The sequence below is a fragment of the Zea mays genome, chromosome 6 (genome assembly GCF_902167145.1).
Source record: "Zea mays cultivar B73 chromosome 6, Zm-B73-REFERENCE-NAM-5.0, whole genome shotgun sequence".
NCBI lineage: Eukaryota > Viridiplantae > Streptophyta > Magnoliopsida > Poales > Poaceae > Zea > Zea mays.
The window spans coordinates 98,550,768-98,578,018 of NC_050101.1; the positions used below are offsets into that span (position 1 = coordinate 98,550,768).

The window sequence follows — 27,251 nt, forward strand, 5'->3', positions numbered from 1 at the left end:
GTAAGCTTGTGGCGCCCTCGGGCGTCTTGCCGTAGTCGAAGCACCAAGTCTCCTACTTGGAGGTCTCGGGGCCGAACCCCTCGGGCATGGTAGCGTCGCAGAGACTGCTAATACTGCGCCGAGTGTAGCTGAGAGCACCTAGAGGGGGGGTGAATAGGTGATCCTGTAACACTTAGAACTTAGGCCACAAAAAACTTGGTTAAGTGTTAGCACAATAACCGCCAAGTGGCTAGAGAGGAATCTTCAACAAAACACAATAACCAACAAGATCAATCACAGAGATGGCACGGTGGTTATCCCGTGGTTCGGCCAAGACCAACGCTTGCCTACTCCACGTTGTGGCGTCCCAACGGACGAGGGTTGCAATCAACCCCTCTCAAGCGGTCCAAAGACCCACTTGAATACCACGTTGTTTTGCTTGCTTTTTCTCAATCACGTTTGCGAGGAATCTCCACAACTTGGAGCCTCTCGCCCTTACACTTGAAATTCACAAAGAACACGGAGCAAGGGAGGGATTAGCAACGCACACAAGACACAAGAATCAGAGTGTCAACACGCACACAAGTCGCAACAAGAGCTCGCAACACAACTCAATGAGTTCACAACTCCACTAGAGCTCTATATGCTATCACAATGAAACGAATGCGCGAAATCGATGTCTTGGTGCTTAGGAATGTTGTAGGAATGCTTGGTGTTCTCCTCCATGCGCCTAGGGGTCCCTTTTATAGCCCCAAGGTAGCTAGGAGCCGTTGAGAGCAATCTAGGAAGGCTGATCTTGCCTTCTGTCGACTGGTGCACCGGACAGTCCGGTGCACACCGGACATGTCCGGTGCACACCGGACATGTCCGGTGCCCGATTTCTTTCCATAAACAGCGCAGTCGACCGTTGGTCAGCCTGAGAGCCGTTGGCGCACTTGACATGTCCGGTGCACACCGGACAGTCCGGTGCCTGCTTCTAGCCGTTGGCTCGGCCACGTGTTCCGCGCAGATTGCGCGGCCGACCGTTGGCCCGGCCGAACGTTGGCTCACCGGACAGTCCGGTGCACACCGGACAGTCCGGTGAATTTTAGCCGTACGCCGTTGATGGTTTCCCGAGAGCGACGAGTTCGCCTGTGAGCGGCCCACCGGACAGTCCGGTGAATTTTAGCCGTACACCACCGTCGAAGTCCCGAGAGCAGCCTTTTCCCTCGAGCCAGCCTGGCGCACCGGACACTGTCCGGTGCACCACCAGACAGTCCGGTGCACCCAGACTGGGCAGATTTTGGCTGCTCGAGCCATCTCTTCTCCAACTTGATTTCTTCTGTTTCCAGCACTTAGACACAATACATTAGTCCATAAAACAATGTACTAAGTCTGAGAAACATACCTTTATCCTTGATTTGTACTTTGTCCACCATTTTACAATTAGGCACCTGTGTTGGGCACTAAATCACCAAAATACTTAGAAATGGCCCAAGGGCACATTTCCCTTTCAATCTCCCCCTTTTTGGTGATTTATGCCAACTCAACATAAAGCAAGTAGAACAAGTACAAAATCACTTCAAATAAGAATTCAATTTATTTTGATTCAAATTTGAGATATATGGATCACTCTATGCCACCACTTGGTTTGTTTTTGCAAATCAAACTCAAATTCCTATCTCTAAGTCAAAACCACTTGTAGAGACATAAAGAGAGGTTTTCCAAAGAAATTTGATCAAGGATTTCAAAAACTCCCCCTTTTTTCCCATAATTAACACTTCTCCCCACAAGAGGCCAACTTTTGACATAAGAGACAATAAAAGAGTTTTGACAAACCAAAAGCTCAAGTGGTAGCTGATCCATTTATCGCTTTGGCCTTTATTTTCTCCCCCTTTGGCATGAAGCACCAAAACAGGATCAATCTTGGCCCTTTAACCCCATTGCCTCACCAAAATCTTCAAATGAGAACACAAAGGCAATAAGAGTATAAAGATGAACTTGGAAAAGTTACTCTTTTCATCGGAGTGCAGTGGAAGTCTTGCATGGTCCAAGTCCACGTTTTCCCTTTCAATCCTCCTTTGAGACTAAAACAACCAAACTCAAGTACATTGTTAGTCTCAAGGGGTCAAGTTGTAGCACAGCTCCCCCTAAATATGTGCATCACTTGCAAAAAGGACTTGTGAGGTCCAGGGAGTGTTTGTACAACTTGAGCACCATAATAAGCAACAAAATGCAGAATGAACATGATCAAGGGCATAAACACATGTATGCTACAATTCAATCCAAGTTCCGCGAATCTAGGACATTTAGCTCACTTCGCAGCCTGCAAAAGGTCTTTTCATCTAAAGGCTTAGTGAAGATATCAGCTAGCTGGTTCTCGGTGCTAACATGAAACACTTCGATATCTCCCTTTTGCTGATGGTCTCTCAAAAAGTGATGCCGGATGTCAATGTGCTTTGTGCGGCTGTGCTCAACAGGATTTTCCGCTATGCGGATAGCACTCTCATTGTCACATAGGAGTGGGACTTTGCTCAGATTGTAGCCAAAGTCCCGGAGGGTTTGCCTCATCCAAAGTAGTTGCGCACAACACTGTCCTGCGGCAACGTACTCGGCCTCAGCGGTGGATAGGGCAACGGAAGTTTGTTTCTTAGAGTTCCACGACACCAGGAATTGGCACGTCCCCGATGTACTCTTCCTATCGACCTTACATCCAGCATAGTCGGAATCTGAATATCCAATCAAGTCAAAGTTAGACCCCTTTGGATACCATATCCCGAAGCAAGGCGTAGCGACTAAATATCGAAGAATCCGCTTCACAGCCACTAAGTGACACTCCTTAGGATCGGATTGAAATCTAGCACACATGCATACGCTAAGCATAATATCCGGTCTACTAGCACATAAATAAAGCAAAGAACCTATCATGGACCGGTATGCTTTTTGATCAATGGACTTACCTCCTTTGTTGAGGTCGGTGTGTCCGTCAGTTCCCATCGGCGTCTTTGCGGGCTTGGCATCCTTCATCCCAAACTGCTTTAGCAAGTCTTGCGTGTACTTCGTTTGGGAGATGAAAGTGCCGTCCTTGAGTTGCTTCACTTGGAACCCAAGGAAGTAGTTCAACTCGCCCATCATCGACATCTCGAATTTCTGCGTCATCATCCTGCTAAACTCTTCACAAGACTTTTGATTAGTAGAACCAAATATTATGTCATCGACATAAATTTGGCACGCAAAAAGATCACCATCGCAAGTCTTAGTAAAAAGAGTTGGATCGGCTTTCCCAACCTTGAAAGCATTAACAATTAAAAAGTCTCTATGGCATTCATACCATGCTCTTGGGGCTTGCTTAAGTCCATAGAGCGCCTTAGAGAGCTTACTGTAACACTCAAAATTGTCTACAAGGAATAAAGAGTGAATTCCCTATTGTATGTGCCTTATTTGCATCATGAAAAGAGCATACATAAAAAAATTAAGAGTGATTAAATTTAACGAATGACACTAAAATAAAACAAAGTGCACTCGATGGAGTTTTATATGTTTGTGCATTAAATAAAAATAATAATAATATAAAAGGGGCTAGAAATTGGATTAAACCCTAAATTGAAGATTAGGGTTTGAAAATAAGAAGAGAAATGATATGAAAATATAAATAATATAAACATATTTCTAAAGTCTGTATTTTTCATTCCATAATATGATTTAATAACAAATTTGCACAAGGTTTGAAACTAAATTCAAATTCAAATTTAAACCTAGAAGAGAAGAAGAAAGAAAACAGAAAAATAAAAAGAAAAAGGATAAAAGGGCTACATGGGCCGACTGCTTCATTTTCGGCCCAGTGCACCCACACCGCCCGCGCGGCAACTCTGAGCTTGGCGCCGACAAGCGGGCCCAGCTCGTCGGTCACTGGCGCGCGCTCAGCCCACTCCGTGCGGCTGCTTCGCGGGGCCCGCACGTCATTCTTTCGCGCTTGCACCGTCTTCGCTGTCGCCGTGGTGTGGGCCCGAGTCGTCAGGATGGTCTCCCTCCTCTGGTTGTGGAGCTTGGGTCGTAACGACCGGGTGGAAAGTTCGCCTGGACTGCGCGCCCGGGCTTGTCGCCATCGTGTGATGCCTGTACCTCTGTCGCGGTGGACCCCACTCGTCATGCTTATCTCCCTCAACAAACCGCTCGGCATCCCGGGATTTTCGAGCTCCACGGCTCAACCACCCGCGCGATTCGCGGTTGTGCTCAACGTACTCCGAAGCCGCCGCCGCCCGGATCGCGCGGAATCTAGCTGACCGTTCCAACAACCCGGCCGGAATCCCCTCGCAGCAGGGTATAAAGAGGACCGAACCTTCCCCCCCTCATCAGCCATCGAGCCAGATCTCACCATCGTTGACTCAGTAGGAGAGATGGGGGAGCATTGGAACGCCGCTTGGTAGAGCTGTTGCGACGCCGTGCCCAGGGCCTCGGATTCATCCTCCCCGGTCACTTTGGTGCTTCGCTTGGACACGCCGAACAGGTTTGGGGCCTCGGCGGGCAGAATCGACTACCGTCGCGCCAAGTAATTTCTCTCTGGAATCCTCCTCCGCCGTAGAACCAAGCCGCATCGTGGGCAGCACCGCCCGCATCAACCTCTTCGGTAAGAAACCCTCAGTTGAGTCCACCTTAACCTCTTCTTCGCGTAGCACCATCAGGAACGAAGGTTGGTGGTCGGAATCGTGTGCGGGCCGCGCGCTGGCCATGGCGCCGCCGCACTGGCGCTTAAACGCGGCTGGGCGCCACCACAACTCGGGTTGGAGAAGGGAGAATGAATGCGCGGCGTTGATCTTTTAATTAGCGGCCACGATTAGTTGGGTTGCTGGTTCATCCGGATCGGATCGGTGACCGTCGATCTGGAATGGGCGGTGAAGATGATGCACCGCATAACGATTCGGCCGGGTAGATCGGCGCCGTAGATCATTGATCGTGGGGCTGTGTGAGAATCGCGTTTCATTAAATCTAGTCCATCGGATCTAATCCATCGGCCCTGATTTGAGAATACCCCTTCGTCGTGCGCTTCTTTCAAAAGAGACCTTATGTTTTACTGGAATAAACCCGCCATCCACGAGAGCTGTGCTCTGTGTCTGCGGAGTTTTACTCCGTAGCCCCTGCGTTTTCCATTTATTGAGGCCCAGTCCAGAACCCATTTAATTTGAATAAAAGAATTAGAAATGGATTTTTAATATGAAAATAATTACTATAACTTGATAAATTCATAGAAAATCCATTTTTAGTCCAAATTACTTCATTCCAGTTGCTAAAATTCTGTAATATTATTCTCTTTCACTTAGAGTATCTGTTTTGACATGAAAACAGTAAGAAAATTTATTACTCACTTAATCCTATTTTAAACACATAAAACCTTAGGAAATTCGTATCTCCTCCGTTTTAATTCCGATTCGATCCGTTCAAGTTGCGTTAGTCTCGTAGCTTCGCATAGATTATTTTTACGCAGTGTATTCTTATGTTTGGTGTGATGTTAATTTTGCCTATACACTGTTTGTTTGTAATGCTACGACTAGCGTGAGGACACGTGTCATCAGAAGATCATCCTGGTACCTGGAATCTCAAGTCCCAGGCAAGTTGTGCCCTTGATCACTTCTTTTTACCCAGCCATGTTCTGATTAATCATAATGATCTGCATAGGTTAATTTTGATGGGACCCAATAGGTTACCCTAGTTTGATTATCTTTATACCTTGTTACCACTGAACTTTTTGGGTAGTACTTGCTAGTGCTTTATGTGGTTTTGGGTATGAAGATACATTACTCATGATTATACTTTTGTTATCCGTTGTTATTTATCGTTCATGATAAGATCATTATGTTAATTGGAACATGGAGCGACCACCCGGGAAAACAGTGCTACCACAAGGGTTTAATGGGACGCCCTTGGCTGATTAATTAGGAAAGCTAGTGGAGGACTACCTTACCCGAAAGGGGCAAGGGCAGTAGGGGAGTGGTCAGTGTAGGGAGGCCCTCGGGAGGATTTTGCTGCGATGGCGGTCCTGCAAGGGATTCCTGCATTGGAGCTTCCTATAAACTGTAGCGGGTTTTCTGAAGCTAGTGGAACTTTGTAAAGGCCTCGTAGTGTTACCCTGCCTCGCCTCCTCGGTAGAGGTGTATGGGAAGTCGCGATCCCTTGGCAGATGGGTAACATGACTTGTGGGTAAAGATGCGCCACCTCTGCAGAGTGTAAAACTGGTATACTAGCCGTGCTCACGGTCATGAGCAGCTCGGACCCTCACATGATTAATTTATGGAACTTAAATTCAATTTGTCATATGCATTGCATCGCAGGTGATGATGTTACTTCTGTTCTACTATTTAATTGGGTTGGTATTTACTTATACTTAGTAATTGCTAATAAAATTTTGACCAACTTTAAAAGCAATGCTCAGCTCTAACCATCCTCTTTGGTAAGCCTTACACTTCACGTGAGCTCCCATCTTTGGCGAGTTCATGCACATTATTCCCCACAACTTGTTGAGCGATGAACGTATGTGAGCTCACTCTTGCTGTCTCACACTCCCCCCACAGGTCAAGAGCAGGTACCACAGGATGAGGCGCTTGAAGGATGCTGCGATGAGTTCGTGAGAGATCTAGGCCGTCGTCTCCCAGTCAACTTTGGGTTGCTGGACCGTTGTCTCCATATAATGTAATTATTTATTTTTGTATAGAAGTCCTGTTATGTAGTAAAGTTGTGACATTCGATCCTGTGCCATGATTCATCATATGTGTGAGACTTGGTCCCAGCACACCTGGTGATTATGTTTACGCCCGGGCTTTGGACCCCTAAAATCCGGGTGTGACAGAAGTGGTATCAGAGCAATGTTGACTGTAGGACGAAACCTAGATAGAACTGGACAACCAATACTTACTCACCTTTGCTACTCTAATTCTTTTCTAAACTTTTCTTAATCTTTTCTCATCTATTTCCGCTTACTCTGATTAATCTTACCTTTTCATTCTAAAAACAATTGTGGATTTCACACTTTGAAATCCTAAGCCTAAAGTGACCTTTAGGAATAGGAGACCTACTCTTAGGAGCAAATAAAAAAAAACTATTTTTATAGGTATCTATACGCTTGTTTGTTCTTGTGACATTTGTCTGATTTGGATCTTTGATTGAGTGTGATGTGTTGCGGAGTAATGTCACAATTCCATCTGCATATACATAAAGGCATAAGAAATCATAATATCACTAGATAAACTAAGAATATCCTCCATTAAAATATATCTAGCTTCATATCCTTCTTATCTTAAAAGATATTTTCTTACCTTAATAGATTTATCTTATCTTAAAAGAATCTATCTTATCTTATCTTATCCTAACCACTTTGCTTATCTCACCTCGGAGTAACAATCATGATCCAATCCAAATTAATTAGATCTTATCTAGTCAAGCTGGTCATACCAATCTAATCTAGACCCCATCTAACCTAATATGATCTAATCTAAAGTGAGTTACTTAATGGACCAGTTAATACTTGTGAAATACATTAGACCCTGCTCCTATAAACAAGTTTGAGATCCTAGATCAACTCGGCCATACCCAACAACTTGACCTACATAATAGATCTATCTTAACCTCCTGTTCCAAACCCGGATGGAGACACCAAAGAGTAAGAAGGAGGAGATCAACCTCGACATGGAAGAATAGGAGTCAAATCAGATCTCGAGATGATTCAAATTTACCACCTTGGACGGAGTCTTCCCTTACCAAGTTCTTCTTACCATCAGCTAACCTCACTCTAACCATCTCTCTTCTTACCTGTGTGTCTAAACATAGAAGATACCCATGCATTTCTAAGTACTTGCTAAATAGTATTTTAAAAAGAGAAAGAGAGAGACTTTTAATTTTTGAATCAAATAGGAACTACAATCTCAATTACAAACCAAACTTGGTATAATTTTTTTTCTTACAAATCTCGAGGACGAGATTATTTTTTTAAGGGGGTAGGATTTGTAACACTCAAAATTGTCTACAAGGAATAAAGAGTGAATTCCCTATTGTATGTGCCTTATTTGCATCATGAAAAGAGCATACATAAAAAAATTAAGAGTGATTAAATTTAACGAATGACACTAAAATAAAACAAAGTGCATCTCGATGGAGTTTTATATGTTTGTGCATTAAATAAAAATAATAATAATATAAAAGGGGCTAGAAATTGGATTAAACCCTAAATTGAAGATTAGGGTTTGAAAATAAGAAGAGAAATGATATGAAAATATAAATAATATAAACATATTTCTAAAGTCTGTATTTTTCATTCCATAATATGATTTAATAACAAATTTGCACAAGGTTTGAAACTAAATTCAAATTCAAATTTAAACCTAGAAGAGAAGAAGAAAGAAAACAGAAAAATAAAAAGAAAAAGGATAAAAGGGCTACATGGGCCGACTGCTTCATTTTCGGCCCAGTGCACCCACACCGCCCGCGCGGCAACTCTGAGCTTGGCGTCGACAAGCGGGCCCAGCTCGTCGGTCACTGGCGCGCGCTCAGCCCACTCCGTGCGGCTGCTTCGCGGGGCCCGCACGTCATTCTTTCGCGCTTGCACCGTCTTCGCTGTCGCCGTGGTGTGGGCCCGAGTCGTCAGGATGGTCTCCCTCCTCTGGTTGTGGAGCTTGGGTCGTAACGACCGGGTGGAAAGTTCGCCTGGACTGCGCGCCCGGGCTTGTCGCCATCGTGTGATGCCTGTACCTCTGTCGCGGTGGACCCCACTCGTCATGCTTATCTCCCTCAACAAACCGCTCGGCATCCCGGGATTTTCGAGCTCCACGGCTCAACCACCCGCGCGATTCGCGGTTGTGCTCAACGTACTCCGAAGCCGCCGCCGCCCGGATCGCGCGGAATCTAGCTGACCGTTCCAACAACCCGGCCGGAATCCCCTCGCAGCAGGGTATAAAGAGGACCGAACCTTCCCCCCCTCATCAGCCATCGAGCCAGATCTCACCATCGTTGACTCAGTAGGAGAGATGGGGGAGCATTGGAACGCCGCTTGGTAGAGCTGTTGCGACGCCGCGCCCAGGGCCTCGGATTCATCCTCCCCGGTCACTTTGGTGCTTCGCTTGGACACGCCGAACAGGTTTGGGGCCTCGGCGGGCAGAATCGACTACCGTCGCGCCAAGTAATTTCTCTCTGGAATCCTCCTCCGCCGTAGAACCAAGCCGCATCGTGGGCAGCACCGCCCGCATCAACCTCTTCGGTAAGAAACCCTCAGTTGAGTCCACCTTAACCTCTTCTTCGCGTAGCACCATCAGGAACGAAGGTTGGTGGTCGGAATCGTGTGCGGGCCGCGCGCTGGCCATGGCGCCGCCGCACTGGCGCTTAAACGCGGCTGGGCGCCACCACAACTCGGGTTGGAGAAGGGAGAATGAATGCGCGGCGTTGATCTTTTAATTAGCGGCCACGATTAGTTGGGTTGCTGGTTCATCCGGATCGGATCGGTGACCGTCGATCTGGAATGGGCGGTGAAGATGATGCACCGCATAACGATTCGGCCGGGTAGATCGGCGCCGTAGATCATTGATCGTGGGGCTGTGTGAGAATCGCGTTTCATTAAATCTGGTCCATCGGATCTAATCCATCGGCCCTGATTTGAGAATACCCCTTCGTCGTGCGCTTCTTTCAAAAGAGACCTTATGTTTTACTGGAATAAACCCGCCATCCACGAGAGCTGTGCTCTGTGTCTGCGGAGTTTTACTCCGTAGCCCCTGCGTTTTCCATTTATTGAGGCCCAGTCCAGAACCCATTTAATTTGAATAAAAGAATTAGAAATGGATTTTTAATATGAAAATAATTACTATAACTTGATAAATTCATAGAAAATCCATTTTTAGTCCAAATTACTTCATTCCAGTTGCTAAAATTCTGTAATATTATTCTCTTTCACTTAGAGTATCTGTTTTGACATGAAAACAGTAAGAAAATTTATTACTCACTTAATCCTATTTTAAACACATAAAACCTTAGGAAATTCGTATCTCCTCCGTTTTAATTCCGATTCGATCCGTTCAAGTTGCGTTAGTCTCGTAGCTTCGCATAGATTATTTTTACGCAGTGTATTCTTATGTTTGGTGTGATGTTAATTTTGCCTATACACTGTTTGTTTGTAATGCTACGACTAGCGTGAGGACACGTGTCATCAGAAGATCATCCTGGTACCTGGAATCTCAAGTCCCAGGCAAGTTGTGCCCTTGATCACTTCTTTTTACCCAGCCATGTTCTGATTAATCATAATGATCTGCATAGGTTAATTTTGATGGGACCCAATAGGTTACCCTAGTTTGATTATCTTTATACCTTGTTACCACTGAACTTTTTGGGTAGTACTTGCTAGTGCTTTATGTGGTTTTGGGTATGAAGATACATTACTCATGATTATACTTTTGTTATCTGTTGTTATTTATCGTTCATGATAAGATCATTATGTTAATTGGAACATGGAGCGACCACCCGGGAAAACAGTGCTACCACAAGGGTTTAATGGGACGCCCTTGGCTGATTAATTAGGAAAGCTAGTGGAGGACTACCTTACCCGAAAGGGGCAAGGGCAGTAGGGGAGTGGTCAGTGTAGGGAGGCCCTCGGGAGGATTTTGCTGCGATGGCGGTCCTGCAAGGGATTCCTGCATTGGAGCTTCCTATAAACTGTAGCGGGTTTTCTGAAGCTAGTGGAACTTTGTAAAGGCCTCGTAGTGTTACCCTGCCTCGCCTCCTCGGTAGAGGTGTATGGGAAGTCGCGATCCCTTGGCAGATGGGTAACATGACTTGTGGGTAAAGATGCGCCACCTCTGCAGAGTGTAAAACTGGTATACTAGCCGTGCTCACGGTCATGAGCAGCTCGGACCCTCACATGATTAATTTATGGAACTTAAATTCAATTTGTCATATGCATTGCATCGCAGGTGATGATGTTACTTCTGTTCTACTATTTAATTGGGTTGGTATTTACTTATACTTAGTAATTGCTAATAAAATTTTGACCAACTTTAAAAGCAATGCTCAGCTCTAACCATCCTCTTTGGTAAGCCTTACACTTCACGTGAGCTCCCATCTTTGGCGAGTTCATGCACATTATTCCCCACAACTTGTTGAGCGATGAACGTATGTGAGCTCACTCTTGCTGTCTCACACCCCCCCACAGGTCAAGAGCAGGTACCACAGGATGAGGCGCTTGAAGGATGCTGCGATGAGTTCGTGAGAGATCTAGGCCGTCGTCTCCCAGTCAACTTTGGGTTGCTGGACCGTTGTCTCCATATAATGTAATTATTTATTTTTGTATAGAACTCCTGTTATGTAGTAAAGTTGTGACATTCGATCCTGTGCCATGATTCATCATATGTGTGAGACTTGGTCCCAGCACACCTGGTGATTATGTTTACGCCCGGGCTTTGGACCCCTAAAATCCGGGTGTGACACTTACACACGTGGTCGGGGTACCGTTCATCCTCAAAGCCAGGGGGTTGCTCCATGTACACCTCCTCCTTGATCGGCCCGTTGAGGAAAGCGCTCTTCACATCCATTTGGTATAACCTGAAAGAATGGTGAGCGGCATATGCTAGCAAGATACGAATTGATTCTAGCCTAGCCACAGGAGCAAAAGTCTCCTCAAAGTCCAAACCTGCGACTTGGGCATAACCTTTTGCCACAAGTCGAGCCTTGTTCCTTGTCACCACCCCGTGCTCGTCCTGTTTGTTGCGGAACTCCCACTTGGTTCCCACAACATTTTGCTTGGGACGAGGCACTAGCGTCCAAACTTCATTGCGCTTAAAGTTGTTGAGTTCCTCCTGCATGGCCAACACCCAGTCCGGATCTAGCAAGGCCTCTTCTACCCTGAAAGGCTCAATAGAAGAGACAAAAGAGTAATGCTCACAAAAATTAACTAATCTTGAACGAGTAGTTACTCCCTTGCTAATATCACCCAATATTTGGTCGACGGGATGATCCCTTTTGATCGTCGCTCGAACTTGGGTTGGAGGTGCCTGAGGTGCTTCTTCCTCTTCAACTTGATCATCCTGTGCTCCTCCTTGATCATGCGCCTCCACTTGAGGTACCTGTTCGTCATCTTGAGTTGGGGGATGCACCATAGTTGAGGAAGACGGTTGATCTTGCTCCAATTGTTCCTGAGGTCGTACATCTCCAATCGCCATGGTGCGTATCGCGGCCGTTGGAACGTCTTCTTCATCTACATCATCAAGATCAACAACTTGCTCTCTTGGAGAGCCATTAGTCTCATCAAATACAACATCGCTAGAGACTTCAACCAAACCCGATGATTTGTTGAAGACCCTATACGCCTTTGTATTTGAATCATAACCTAATAAAAACCCTTCTACGGCTTTGGGAGCAAATTTGGAATTCCTACCCTTCTTCACTAGAATGTAGCATTTACTCCCAAATACACGAAAGTACGATACATTGGGTTTGTTACCAGTCAGCAGCTCATATGAAGTCTTCTTGAGGAGGCGGTGAAGGTAGACCCTGTTGATGGCGTGGCAAGCCGTGTTCACGGCTTCCGACCAAAAGCACTCGGGGGTCTTGAACTCTCCAAGCATAGTCCTCGCCATATCTATGAGTGTCCTGTTCTTCCTCTCTACCACACCATTTTGCTAAGGTGTGTAGGGAGCGGAGAACTCGTGCTTGATCCCCTCCTCCTCAAGGAACTCCTCCACTTGAAGATTCTTGAATTCGGACCCGTTGTCGCTCCTTATCTTCTTCACTTTGAGCTCAAACTCATTTTGAGCTCTCCTGAGGAAGCGCTTGAGGGTCCCTTGGGTTTCAGACTTATCCTGCAAAAAGAACACCCAAGTGAAGCGGGAAAAGTCATCAACAATAACTAGACCATACTTACTTCCTCCTATGCTCAGATAGGCGACGGGTCCGAAGAGGTCCATATGTAGCAGCTCCAGAGGTCTTGACGTGGTCATCACATTCTTGCTGTGATGTGCTCCTCCCACTTGTTTACCTGCTTGACAAGCTCCACAAGGTCTATCTTTTTCGAAATGAACATTGGTTAGACCTATCACGTGTTCTCCCTTTAGAAGCTTGTGGAGGTTCTTCATCCCCACATGTGCTAAGCGGCGATGCCACAACCAGCCCATGCAAGTCTTAGCCATTAAGCATGCATCTAGACCGGCCTCTTCTTTTGTAAAATCAACTAAGTAAAGTTTGTCGTCTAGTACACCCTTAAAAGCTAGTGAACCATCACATCTTCTAAAGATAGACACATCTACATTTGTAAATAAACAGTTATATCCCATATTACATAATTGACTAACAGATAGTAAATTATATCCAAGACTCTCCACTAAAAACACATTAGAGATAGAATGCTCATTTGATATTGCAATCTTGCCTAAACCTTTCACCTTGCCTTGGTTCCCATCACCGAATATGATTGAATCTTGGGAATCCTTATTCTTGATGTAGGAGGTGAACATCTTCTTCTCCCTCGTCATATGGTTTGTGCATCCGCTGTCGATAATCCAGCTTGAACCCCCGGATGCATAAACCTGCAAGGCAATTTTAGGCTTGGGTCTTAGGTACCCAACTCTTGTTGGGTCTTACAAGGTTAGTCACAATTTCCTTAGGGACCCAAATGCAAGTTTTATCACCCTTGCATTTTGCCCCTAATTTCCTAGCAACTATCTTCCTATCCTTTCTACAAATAGCAAAGGAAGCATTCAAAGCATGATAAATTGTAGAGGGACCATTCATAACTTTCCTAGAAGCATGAACAAAATTTTTTCTAGGCACATGATGAACATTTTTCCTAGGCATATCTCTACCATGCATATAGGAAGAACTAGGAGCAAACATAGCATACGAGTCATGTGAAAAAGCATTGCAACTCCTATGAGACTGTCTTCTATCGTTGTACATAAAAGCATGATTCTTTTTAGTGCTACTTGCCATAGGAGCCTTCCCTTTCTCCTTGGTGGAGATGGGAGCCTTATGGCTTGTTAAGTCCTTGGCTTCCCTCTTGAAGCCAAGTCCATCCTTAATTGAGGGGTGTCTACCAATCGTGTAGGCATCCCTTGCAAATTTTAGCTTATCGAAATCACTTTTGCTAGTCTTAAGTTGGGCATTAAGACTAGCTACTTCATCATTCAATCTCGAAATTGAAACTAGGTGTCCACTACAGGCATCAATATCAAAATCCTTACACCTAGTGCAAATCATAACGTGTTCTACACAAGAATTAGATTTATTTTCTACTTCTAATTTAGCATTTAAATCATTGTTAACACCTTGTAAAGTAGAAATGGTTTCATGACAAGTAGATAGTTCATAAGAAAGCATTTCATTTCTTTTAACTTCTAAGGCATAGGATTTTTGTGCCTCTACAGATTTATCATGTTCATCATACAACAAATCCTCTTGCTTTTCTAAAAGCCTATCCTTTTCATTCAAGGCGTCAATCAATTCATTGATTTTATCAATTTTATTTCTATCTAGGCCTTTAAATAGACATGAATAATCTATTTCATCTTCATCACTAGATTCGTCCTCACTTGAAGAAGCATACGTAGAGTCTCGAGTACATACCTTCTTCTCCCTTGCCATAAGGCATGTGTGACGCTCGTTGGGGAAGAGGGATGACTTGTTGAAGGCGGTGGCGGCGAATCCTTCATTGTCGGAGTCGAACGAGGAGCAGTCCGAATCCCACTCCTTGCCAAGATGAGCCTCGCCCTTTGCCTTCTTATAATTCTTCTTCTTCTCTCTCTTGTTCCCTTGGTCCTGATCACTATCATTCTCAGGACAGTTAGCAATAAAATGACCAAGCTTACCGCATTTGAAGCATGAGCGCTTCCCCTTGGCTTTGGTCTTGCTTGGCTGTCCCTTGCGACCTTTAAGCGCCGTCTTGAATCTTTTGATGATGAGGGCCATCTCTTCATCATTAAGTCCGGCTGCCTCAATTTGTGCCACCTTACTAGGTAGCGCCTCCTTGCTTCTTGTTGCCTTGAGAGCAAGGGGTTGCGACTCGTTGATCGGACCATTCAAGGCGTCGTCCACGTACCTCGCCTCCTTGATCATCATCCGCCCGCTAACGAATTTTCCAAGGACTTCTTCGGGCGACATTTTGGTGTACCTGGGATTCTCACGAATATTATTTACCAAATGAGGATCAAGAACGGTAAAGGATCTTAGCATCAGTCGGACGACGTCGTGGTCCGTCCATCGCGTGCTTCCGTAGCTCCTTATTTTGTTGATAAGGGTCTTGAGCCGGTTGTATGTTTGTGTCGGCTCCTCGCCCCTTATCATCGCGAACCGTCCAAGCTCGCCCTCCACCAACTCCATCTTGGTGAGCAAGGTGACGTCGTTCCCCTCATGAGAAATCTTGAGGGTGTCCCAGATCTGCTTGGCGTTATCCAAGCCGCTCACTTTGTGGTATTCATCCCTGCACAATGAAGCTAGAAGAACAGTAGTAGCTTGTGCATTCTTATGAATTTGTTCATTAATGAACATGGGACTATCTGAACTATCAAAGTGCATTCCACTCTCTACAATCTCCCATATACTAGGATGGAGAGAGAATAGGTGACTACGCATTTTGTGGCTCCAAAATCCGTAGTCCTCTCCATCAAAGTGTGGGGGCTTGCCGAGTGGAATGGAGAGCAAATGTGAATTTGAACTTTGCGGAATACGAGAGTAGTCAAAAGAAAAGTTCGAATTAACCGGTTTCCTTCTCTCGTAGTCGTTGTGGTCATCGTCCTTTTGGGAAGAAGTAGATTCATCGCTGTCGTCGTAGTAGACGATCTCCTTGATGCGCCTTGTCTTCTTCTTCTTCCCTTCCTTCCGTCTATGACCCGAGCCGGAGTCGGTAGGCTTGTCGTCCTTCGGCTCGTTGACGAAGGATTCCTTCTCTTTGTCGTTCATCACGATACCCTTCCCCTTAGGATCCATCTCTTCGGGCAGTTAGTCCCTTTGTGAAGAGAACGACTCTGATACCAATTGAGAGCACCTAGAGGGGGGGTGAATGGGTGATCCTGTAACACTTAGAACTTAGGCCACAAAAAACTTGGTTAAGTGTTAGCACAATAACCGCCAAGTGGCTAGAGAGGAATCTTCAACAAAACACAATAACCAACAAGATCAATCACAGAGATGGCACGGTGGTTATCCCGTGGTTCGGCCAAGACCAACGCTTGCCTACTCCACGTTGTGGCGTCCCAACGGACGAGGGTTGCAATCAACCCCTCTCAAGCGGTCCAAAGACCCACTTGAATACCACGTTGTTTTGCTTGCTTTTTCTCAATCCCATTTGCGAGGAATCTCCACAACTTGGAGCCTCTCGCCCTTACACTTGAAATTCACAAAGAACACGGAGCAAGGGAGGGATTAGCAACGCACACAAGACATAAGAATCAGAGTGTCAACACGCACACAAGTCGCAACAAGAGCTCGCAACACAACTCAATGAGTTCACAACTCCACTAGAGCTCTATATGCTATCACAATGAAACGAATGCGCGAAATCGATGTCTTGGTGCTTAGGAATGTTGTAGGAATGCTTGGTGTTCTCCTCCATGCGCCTAGGGGTCCCTTTTATAGCCCCAAGGCAGCTAGGAGCCGTTGAGAGCAATCTAGGAAGGCTGATCTTGCCTTCTGTCGACTGGTGCACCGGACAGTCCGGTGCACACCGGACATGTCCGGTGCCCGATTTCTTTCCATAAACAGCGCAGTCGACCGTTGGTCAGCCTGAGAGCCGTTGGCGCACTTGACATGTCCGGTGCACACCGGACAGTCCGGTGCCTGCTTCTAGCCGTTAGCTCGGCCACGTGTCCCACGCAGATTGCGCGGCCGACTGTTGGCCCGGCCGACCGTTGGCTCACCGAACAGTCTGGTGCACACCGGACAGTCCGGTGAATTTTAGCCGTACGCCGTTGATGGTTTCCCGAGAGCGACGAGTTCGCCTGTGAGCGGCCCACCAGACAGTCCGGTGCACACTGGACAGTCCTGTGAATTTTAGCCGTACACCGCCGTCGAAGTCCCGAGAGCAGCCTTTTCCCTCGAGCCAGCCTGGCGCACCGGACACTGTCCGGTGCACCCAGACTGGGCAGATTTTGGCTGCTCGAGCCATCTCTTCTCCAACTCGATTTCTTCTGTTTCCAGCACTTAGACACAATACATTAGTCCATAAAACAATGTACTAAGTCTGAGAAACATACCTTTATCCTTGATTTGTACTTTGTCTACCATTTTACAATTAGGCACCTGTGTTGGGCACTAAATCACCAAAATACTTAGAAATGGCCCAAGGGCACATTTCCCTTTCAGTAGCAAGGCCACGTCCCGAGCCTCTTCCAGCTGGTCCAGCGAGTCTTCTCGGATGGTCTGGTTGCTTTGGTCGTCGTACGCCCTTGCCCTCGGGGAACCGTATTCTAAGTCTATGGGCAAGATAGCCTCGGCCCCATAGACTTGAAAGAATGGTGAGAAACATGTGGCCCGACTTGGCGTCGTCCTCAGACCTCAGACCACCGAGGGTAGTTCCTTCATCCACCGCTTGCCGAACTTGTTGAGGTTGTTGTAGATCCTCGGTTTAAGTCCCTGCAGAATCATGCCGTTGGCACGCTCCACCTGCCCATTCGTCATGCGGTGAGCCATGGCAGCCCAGTCCACACGGATGTGGTGATCCTCGCAGAAGTCCAGGAACTTCTTGCCAGTGAACTGGGTGCCATTTTTGGTGATGATGGAGTTCGGGACCCTGAAGCGATGGATGATGTTGGTGAAGAACGCCACCGCCTGCTCGGACCTGATGCTGGTTAGGGGTCGGACCTCGATCCACTTGGAGAATTTGTCGATGGCGACCAGTAGGTGCGAGAAGCCCCCGGGTGCCTTCTGCAAGGGACCGACGAGGTCCAGACCCCACACAGCAAACGGTCTAGTGATGGGTATTGTCTGCAGGGCATGAGCGGGCAGGTGCGTCTGTCTTGCGTAGAATTGACACCCCTGGCAGGAGCGTACAATCCTAGTGGCGTCGGCCACCGCGGTCGACCAGTAGAAGCCTTGTTGGAAGGCGTTCCCGACGAGGGCTCGAGGTGTCGCATGGTGACCGCAAGCCCCCGAGTGTATCTCTTGCAATAGCTCCTGTCCTTCAGCGATGGATATGCATCGTTGGAGAATGCCTGAGGGGCTGCGGTGGTAGAGCTCCTTTTCATCACCCAGTAAGACGAACGACTTGGCGCGCCGCGCCAGTCGCCGAGCTTCGGCCTTGTCGAGGGGTAGCTCTCCTTGGTGGAGATATTGCAGGTACGGGGTCTGCCAGTTTCGATTAGGCGTGACCCCATTCCGCTCTCCCTCGACACGTAGTGCCTCACCTTCGGCAGTCGAGGGTGCCTCAGGCTGGGCCGAGACCTCCTCGGGCTCGGGCGTGTCGTTGGTCTTAACGACGGGTTGATGTATGTCTCTGGAGAAGACATCCAGGGGAACCGTTGTCCGCCCCGAGGCTATTTTAGCCAACTCATCCGCAGTCTCGTTGTACCGTCGGGCGACGTGGTTGAGCTCTAGTCCGTAGAACTTGTCTTCCAGGCGCCGAACCTTGTCGCAGTAGGCCTCCATCTTCCGGTCGCGGCAGTTGGAGTTCTTCATGACTTGGTCGATGACAAGATGCGAGTCGCCACGAGCGTCGAGGCGCCGAACCCCTAGCTCGATGGCGATGTGCAACCCGTTAACCAGAGCCTCGTACTTGGCCACGTTGTTTGACGCCGGGAAATGGAGGTGCAGCACGTAGCGGAGGTGCTTCCTGAGGGGTGAGATGAAGAGCAGGCCCGCACCTGCTCCTGTTTTCATCAGCGACCCATCGAAGTACATGGTCCAGAGTTCCGGTTGGATCGGAGCTGTTGGTAGCTGGGTGTCGACCCATTCAGCCACGAAGTCTGCCAAGACTTGGGACTTGATGGCCTTCCGAGGAGTGAACGAGATTGTCTCGCCCATGATCTCCACCGCCCACTTTGCAATCCTACCTGAGGCCTCTCGGCACTGGATGATCTCCCCCAGGGGGAAGGATGACACCACAGTCACCGGATGAGACTCGAAGTAGTGTCGCAACTTTCGCCGCGTCAGAATTACCGCGTACAGTAGCTTCTGAATTTGCGGGTAGCGGATCTTGGTCTCGGATAGTACTTCACTGATGAAGTAGACCGGCCTCTGGACGAGCAATGCATGCCCTTCTTCTCGTCTCTCGACCACGATCGCGGCGCTGACCACCTGAGTGGTTGCGGCTACGTAGATCAAGAGGGCTTCTCTCGCAGCGGGGGGCACCAAGATGGGTGCGCTTGTAAGGAGCACCTTTAAGTTTCCGAGGGCTTCCTCGGCCTTGGGGGTCCAAGCGAAGCGCTCGGTCTTCCTTAAGAGGCGGTACAAGGGTAGGCCTCTTTCACCGAGGCGCGAGATGAAGCGGCTTAGAGCCGCAAGGCATCCCATGACCCTATGTACTCCTTTCAAGTCTTTGATAGGCCCCATGTTGGTGATGGCCGCGATTTTCTCCGGGTTGGCCTCGATGCCCCGCTCGGAGACGATGAACCCCAGGAGCATGCCTCGGAGGACTCCGAAGACACACTTCTCGGGATTGAGTTTTACGCCTTTCGCCTTTAGACACTTGAATGTCGTTTCAAGGTCAGAGAGGAGGTCGGGGGCTTTCCTCGTCTTGACTACAATGTCATCGACGTAAGCCTCGACCGTTCGGCCGATGTGCTCTCCGAACACGTGGTTCATGCACCTTTGGTATGTCGCACCTGCATTCCTCAAACCAAACGGCATAGTAATATAGCAGTACATGCCAAAAGGTGTGATGAAAGAAGTTGCGAACTGGTCGGACTCTTTCATCTTGATTTGGTGATAACCTGAGTAGGCATCGAGGAATGACAGGGTTTCGCACCCAGCAGTGGAATCCACGATTTGATCGATGCGAGGCAGAGGGTAAGGAACCTTCGGACATGCTTTGTTTAGACCAGTGTAGTCTACACACATCCTCCATTTCCCACCTTTCTTTTTTCACAAACACAGGGTTGGCTAACCATTCGGGATGGAATACCTCTTTGATGAACCCTGCAGCCATCAGCTTGTGGATCTCCTCGCCTATGGCTCTACGCTTTTGTTCATCGAAACGGCGCAGAGGCTGCTTCACGGGTTGGGCTCCAAATCGAATATCCAGCGAGTGCTCGGCAACATCCCTCGGTATGCCAGGCATGTCCGAGGAACTCCACGCAAAAACCTCGGCGTTCGCACGGAGAAAGTCGACGAGCACTGCTTCCTATTTGGGGTCGAGCTCGGAGCCGATCCGGACTTGCTTGGAGGCATCGTTGCTAGGGTCGAGAGGGACGGACTTAACCGCATCTGCTGGTTCGAAGTTGCCAGTGTGGCGCTTCGCATCAGGCACCTACTTGGAGAGGCACTCCAGGTCGGTGATGAGGGCTTCGGATTCGGTGAGGGCCTCAGCGTACTCCACGCACTCCACATCGCATTCGTACGCGTGTCGGTATGTGGATCCGACGGTGATGACCCCGTTGGGGCCCAGCATCTTGAACTTGAGGTAGGTGTAGTTGGGGACGGCCATGAACTTGGTGTAGCATGGTCTCCCCAGTACTGCGTGGTAGGTTCCTCGGAACCCGACCACCTCAAACGTGAGGGTTTCCTTTTGGAAGTTGGAGGGAGTCCCAAAGCAGACGGGCAGATCGAGTTGTCCAAGGGGCTGGACGCGCTTCCCGGGGATGATCCCGTGAAATGGCACCGCATCGGCCCGGATCGTGGATAGATCGATTTGCAAAAGCCCGAGGGTCTCGGCGTAGATGATGTTGAGGCTGCTTCCTCCGTCCATGAGGACCTTGGTGAGCCTGACGTTGCCGATGACGGGGTCGACAACGAGCGGGTACTTTCCTGGGCTCGGCACGCGGTCGGGGTGGTCGCCTTGGTCGAAGGTGATGGGCTTGTCGGACCAGTCTAGGTAGACTAGCGCCGCCACCTTCACCGAGCAGACCTCCCGGCGCTCCTGCTTGCGGTGCCGAGCCGAGGCGTTCGCCACTTGCCCACCGTAGATCATGAAACAGTCATGGACCTCGGGGAACTCCTCTGCCTTGTTGCCCTCCTTCTTGTCGTTGTCATGGCCTTTGCCACCTTTCGCCGGGGGCCCGACCTTATGGAAGTAGCGTCGAAGCATGACGCATTCCTCAAGGGTGTGCTTGGCGGGACCCTGATGATAGGGGCACGACTCCTTGAGCATCTTGTCGGACAGGTTGGCCCCTCCAGGAGGCTTCCGAAGGTTCCTGCGCTCGGCGGCAGCGACAAGATCTACGTCGGCGGTGTCGCGTTTCACTTGCGACTTCTTCTTGCCTTTCTTCTTCGTGCCGCGCTGGGCGGACGCCTCGGGGACGTCTTCCTGCTGGCGTCCCTGAGGCTGCTTGTCCTTCCGGAAGATGGCCTCGACCGCCTCCTGACCAGAGGCGAACTTGGTGGCGATGTCCATCAACTTGCTCGCCCTGGTGGGAGTCTTGCGACCCAGTTTTCTCACCAGGTCGTGGCAAGTGGTGCCGGCAAGGAACGCGCCGATGACATCCGAGTCGGTGATGTTGGGCAGCTCGGTGCGCTGCTTCGAAAACTGCCGGATGTAGTCCCACAGGGATTCCTCTGGCTGCTGGCGGCAGCTTCGGAGATCCCACGAGTTCCTAGGGCGCATGTATGTGCCCTAGAAGTTTCCAGCGAAGGCTTTGACCAGATCGTCCCAGTTGGAGATCTGCGCAGGAGGCAGATGCTCCAACCAGGCCCGGGCGGCGTCGGAGAGGAACATGGGGAGGTTGCGGATGATGAGGTTGTCATCATCCGTTCCACCTAGCTGGCAGGCCAACCGGTAGTCCGCAAGCCACAGTTCCGGCCTTGTTTCCCACGAGTACTTGGTGATTGTAGTCGGGGCTCGGAACCGGGTCGGGAACGGCGCTCGTCGTATGGCCCGGCTGAAGGCTTGCAGACCAGGTGGTTCGGGCGAGGGGCTCTGATCCTCCCCACTGTCGTAGCGTCCCCCATGCCTGGGGTGGTAGCCTCGGCCTCACCTTTTCGTCGAGGCGGGCTCGACGGTCGTGGCGGCGGTGCTCGTTGCCGAGGCGACCTGGGGCTGCAGGTGTCGTGTCCCGCGGGCGCCCGGTGTGGACCGAGGCTTCCCACATGAATCAGGAAGTCGTGGCGCGATGCTCCGGGGGGTACCCTTGCCTTCAGGTGGCAGAGCTCTCGGCCCGTCGGACCGCGGCATCCTCCAGGAGATTCTTGAGTTCTCCCTAGATACGCCGCCCCTCGATGGTGGATGGCTCCGGCATCGCTCGGAGTAGAATTGCCACTGCAGCCAGGTTCTGGCCGACCCCACTAGAAGTCGGGGGCAGCCTTGCCCTGGCATCGTCAGCGATGCGGCGCTGGACATCCTGGGCCTGATGACGCGCTTCTCCGACTAGTGCTCGGCCTGCCCACTCCCGCCCGATGTTTTGCCAGAGTTGCACAAGTTGTCCTGCTTCCTCATCGAGCTTGGCCTGTATCTCGCGGATTTGCTCGAGCTGTGTGTCCTAACCCCCCGCAGGGACTGGGACCACAGCTAGCTCCCGCAGGATGTCAACGCGAGGCACAGGCCTAGGAGGATCGTCGTCCTCCAGCATACCAAGGTGGTTGCCTTCGTCGAGACCCCCTAGATCGACATGGAAACATTCGCGACTTGGGCCACAGCCCTCGTCGTCAAGGCTGTGGCCATCATCGGAGTAATCGGAGAGGCAGTAGTCACATGTGGTCATGAAGTCTCGCATGGCACTGGGATTACCGAGCCCGGAGAAATCCCAACCAGAGTCGGGCTCGTCATCTTCCTCGGAACCCGGGGGCCCATAGGTCGAGACGGTCGTCAGTCGGTCCCAGGTTGACCACATATGGTACCCCGGAAGGTTAGGATATTCCTTTATGAAAGCGTCCACCAAAGCGGGGTCGCTTGGTGGGTCGAAGCTGAATCTAAAAGGCACAGGGTGGAAAGCGGATGGTACCTCTTGATCGATGGACGGTGACGAAGTCGCGTAGGGGACAGACTACACTGTTATCTTAGGTACGAGGCTAGCGCCCAGCAAGTCCTCTGCGAGAATGCTGGCGTCATCTGTCCGCTTGGGGTTGGCACGTTGCAGGGAAACGACACTCGCCGTCGTCCCGGGCGCGAGGTCAACGCCTGACATGTCCCCTGCTGGGGTGCCAGCGCCGTCGACTCGCTCGACGACCGGCGAGGTGCTGCCTCCTGCTTGGCCACAGTTGCCCCGTCTCCTCCTACGGCGAGGAAGGTGGCGGGACAGACGGCGGAGGGAGGAGTACCATGTCGCTGTCACGCGACAGAGGGAGGAGTACCATGTCGTAGCTGCCGTCGAGGGACATGAACTCGAGACTCCTGAAACGGAGCAGCGTCCCGAGCTGAAGAGGTTGCTGGAGACTACCCATCTGGAACTTGACGGGAAGTTGTTCGTCAACACGCAGCAGGCCCCAACCTGGTGCGCCAACTGTCAGCGTATCGACCCCGGGGGGTCCCTGGACCGACGAGTAAATTGTCGCTGCGTGCCCCAGCTTAGATGGGTTGGCGCGAAACGGGACACGAAGGGGGGAAAAACCTCGGCTCCGTGTTATCCTGCGCCAGAGTGGGTGCACTTGCAATAGGGGTTACAAGCGTTCGCGAGGGAGAGAGGGAGTCCCGCACGACCACCTGCTCGTATGAGGATCCTGGACCTTCCTTTTATAGATGCAAGGAGAGGGTCCAGGTGTACAATGGGGGTTGTAGCAATATGCTAACATGTTCAGCAGAGAGGAGCCAGAGTCCTATGTACATGCCAACGTGGCTGTCGGAGAGGTGCTGTAGCCCTGTGCACGCGATGTCGTGGCCGTCGGAGGAGCGCTTGAGCCCTGTAGAAGCACAGCTGTCGGGGCTGCCAGGACCTTGCTGACGTCTCCTTGCTTCCGTAGGGGGTTTGAGAATCGCCGTCGTCATGGACGCATGCGGGGAGCCATCATTACTTGTTTACCAGGGCGAGCCTGGATGGGACGCCGGTCTTGTTACCCGTAGCCTGAGCTAGCTAGGGGTAGGGCAATGATGTACCCCCTGTAGCGTGGTCGGTCCGAGCCCAAGGTCGGGCGAGGCGGAGACTCCTCCTGAAGCCGAGGCCGGGGTCGGGCGAGGACGCGATTCCTTCCAAGGTCGAGGTTGAGGCCGAGCCCTGGGGTCGGGCGAGGCGGAGACCACCTTCCGAGGCCGAGGTTGAGGCCAAGCCCTGGGGTCGGACGAGGCGGAGACCACCTTCCGAGGCTGAGGTGGGGGCCGAGCCCTGGGGTCGGGCGAGGCGGAGACTTCTCCTGAGGCCGAGGCCCAAGGTCGGGCGAGGCGGAGCTTCCTGTGGCGCCTGAGGCTGGACTCAGCTGCTGTCAGCCTCACCCTGGCAGGTGGCACAACAGTCGGAGCGGGGCAGGCGGCGCTGTTTTCCAGTCAGGTCGGTCAGTGGGAGGGTGAAGTGACTGCGGTCACTTCGGCCCTGTCGACTGAGGACCACACGTGAGGATAAGGTGTCAGGCGATCCTCGCATTGAATGCTCCTGCGATACGGTCGGTTGGCGAGGCGATCTGGCCAAGGTTGCTTCACTGTGAAGCCTGCCCGAGCTGGACCTCGGACGAGTCGAGGGTGCGCCCGTTGCTTGAGGAGGTCCTCGGGCGAGGCGTGGATTCGTCTAGGAGTACTGTTCCTGCCCGAGGCTGGGCTCGGGCGAGGCGAGATCGCGTCCTTGAGTGGACGAAAGCCTTGACCTGAATCATGCCCATCAGTCTCTGCGGCTTGCGCTGATGGTGATTACCAGCTGAGTTTAGGAGTGTTGGGGGTACCCCTAATTATGGTACCCGACACCCGTGAAGAAGAAGAAGGTCAACTTTGCTTTTACAATGCTCTGTTGTGGTGGTTGTCACATTTCTGGCAACCAGCGCTACGGATGGAATCATAAATCAGACACAGGGACTGCCTTGTAGGGCCACATTGGACTACACCAATGTCTTCCAGTCTCAGCTGATTCTGTGTTAGGCTTGAGGATTATCTAGGTGGCTAGTTGCTTCTACTACTTATCCACTTAGGACGCCAAAGGGAATGAGGCAGTGTGGTTTGGAGACATTGTAGCTTCAAATCACTCTCATATAGCCATGTCATCTTGCACGCACGTCTGTATAGGAGTTTGTCCATGCAAAATTGTGATTTTCTTTTTATTTGATCCATTTTAGGCTTACACGATATGCTTTTCAGCTATAGAGATATTTTGATTTTTATCTTTTTTTCCTTCTATTTTGCTTAGATTTGTGCGACATCATAAGGGTTCATGTGGATGTCTTTTATGATGATTCAGATAAAGAGGGAAATAAAGATACTTCAGAACTTATATGGAGGGCCTAACATTGTAAAACTACTTGATATTGTCAGAGATGATGAATCAAAGACACCTAGTCTGATCTTTGAACATGTCAACTACACTGACTTCAAAGTACTCTACCCTGCGTTATCTGATTATGATATCAGATACTATATTTTTGAATTATTGAAGGCAAGAATCTGAACCTCAAAAGTGCTCATATCTCTTGCTTATGTGGTCTTGTTCATGGTTCAGCTATTTCATTTTTTGTTTCTTTTTCGTGATATACCTGTTTGATTCTGAGGACCTTTGCAATCAATGTAAAATTAAATTCTATTATTTTCTTGCAGGTCACTGACCTTAGAAATTTTATGAGTTCCATTAGGCTGATAAGTATGCTTTGATTTATGTTATTTTAGCTAATATAGTTTATAAATATAAGGCATACCGTAACAGAGGTAAACCTCTTAATGTCATGCAACTTACTTGGTGTAACTTGTTAGCCCCTTTGATCTTATTGTGCACACAAAAAAAGATAACTAATTTTATGAGATAGTTCCTTGCCTTTGTTTGCAAAAGTCTTTGGCCGATAAGCTGGTGTTGACTAATCATTGTATCTTGATTAGTGAATATTAGAATATGGTACCTCTGCATCTGTTTGGAGCTTTAGATGCTCTCTATTGAGTATTGAGTCACTTATGGAACAACAATTGAACCTGCAGAAAATAATGTAGATGACTTACAATACCTTATTTTCTTGAATATCACAGTTCATAAATTATTATTAGATTATGATTAGTCATCGACATATACTCCCTCTGTCCACAAAAGAATGCAACTATGACATTTGTGCCCGTTTAAGTAGTTCAAATTTGACCAAGTTTACAGTGAATAGTATTTACATTTATGTCTTCAAATCAGTTTATTATGAAAGATTGAAAGTATATTTCATATGATCTAATGATATTTATTTTGTACCATAAATGTTAGTATTTTTTCATACGATTATGGTTAAACTTTAAAGCATTTGGTTTCTCGAAATGCGAAAATTGCATTATTTTGTGGGTGGAGAGAGTAATACCATTCCTGTAAACCAAATTTAGATATGCATGATCAAGTCAAATTCACATGATGGGCAGAATTTGAACGACAATATAGATGTTTAGAGTCTGGACACAAAAAACAAACTGATTCCTTTATGTATCTAGACAAGCATCGTAAAGACCAAACAGATGCATAGCATGGTGCTATGATGTTTTTTTCATGTTCAGTTTGTCATGTGACCTAATATGGGCTAATAAGTTCAGTTTTCTTGAGGATAGCTAACTGTTTTACAGTTTTGCAACTTCAACGTTCAACCATTTTATTTCTGTCAGGCTGCATTGGACTTGATGGTCTTAACTTTTCCAGGTATTTGTGTAGGCACTAGATTACTGATTACTGATAGCGCAAGAACAACTCGGTATGGGAGTGTAAAGGTTGGGAGGAGGCATGGACATAGGCTGGAAATGCCTTTGGAATTATTGAGAGCTTGGGGAGACACGACCTATGTGGTGAAGGGAATATGTGAAAGGCCGATTGCTCACTCGTCGCTGGAGAGAGAGATTTGTCTTGTTGGGGTTAAACAAATCATGTTACTTATTGCAATTATCATGTTAACATACCATCTTCTTTGGTCGTTTCTGGTGCTAGCATACCTTCTGGTTAACATATCATGTTACTTATTGCAATTATCACTTGTCTTGCAGACAGGCAATTGAAAAAGAGAATTGATCTTTTTTATGGGCGAAGTGTTGAAGATGGCTTTGGTGAAGGAAATGTCTTGTTAGCATCAAGTAAGTGGCGACATCACAACCCCTACAAGCTTGTGCCTTAAAA

General features: G+C 48.9%; 1 protein-coding gene across 1 annotated transcript in view; it reads left to right on the plus strand.

The window, feature by feature from the left end:
• LOC103629618 (casein kinase II subunit alpha-like) overlaps positions 1 to 27,251 on the plus strand; it is a 46,259-nt gene extending 19,008 nt beyond the window's left edge. Inside the window, exons 4-5 of the mRNA XM_020540010.2 lie at positions 24,895 to 24,900; positions 25,371 to 27,251. Coding sequence (XP_020395599.1) covers positions 24,895 to 24,900; positions 25,371 to 25,577 — 213 coding nt within the window. The 3' untranslated portion in view covers positions 25,578 to 27,251. The remainder of the gene's footprint in view (positions 1 to 24,894; positions 24,901 to 25,370) is intronic.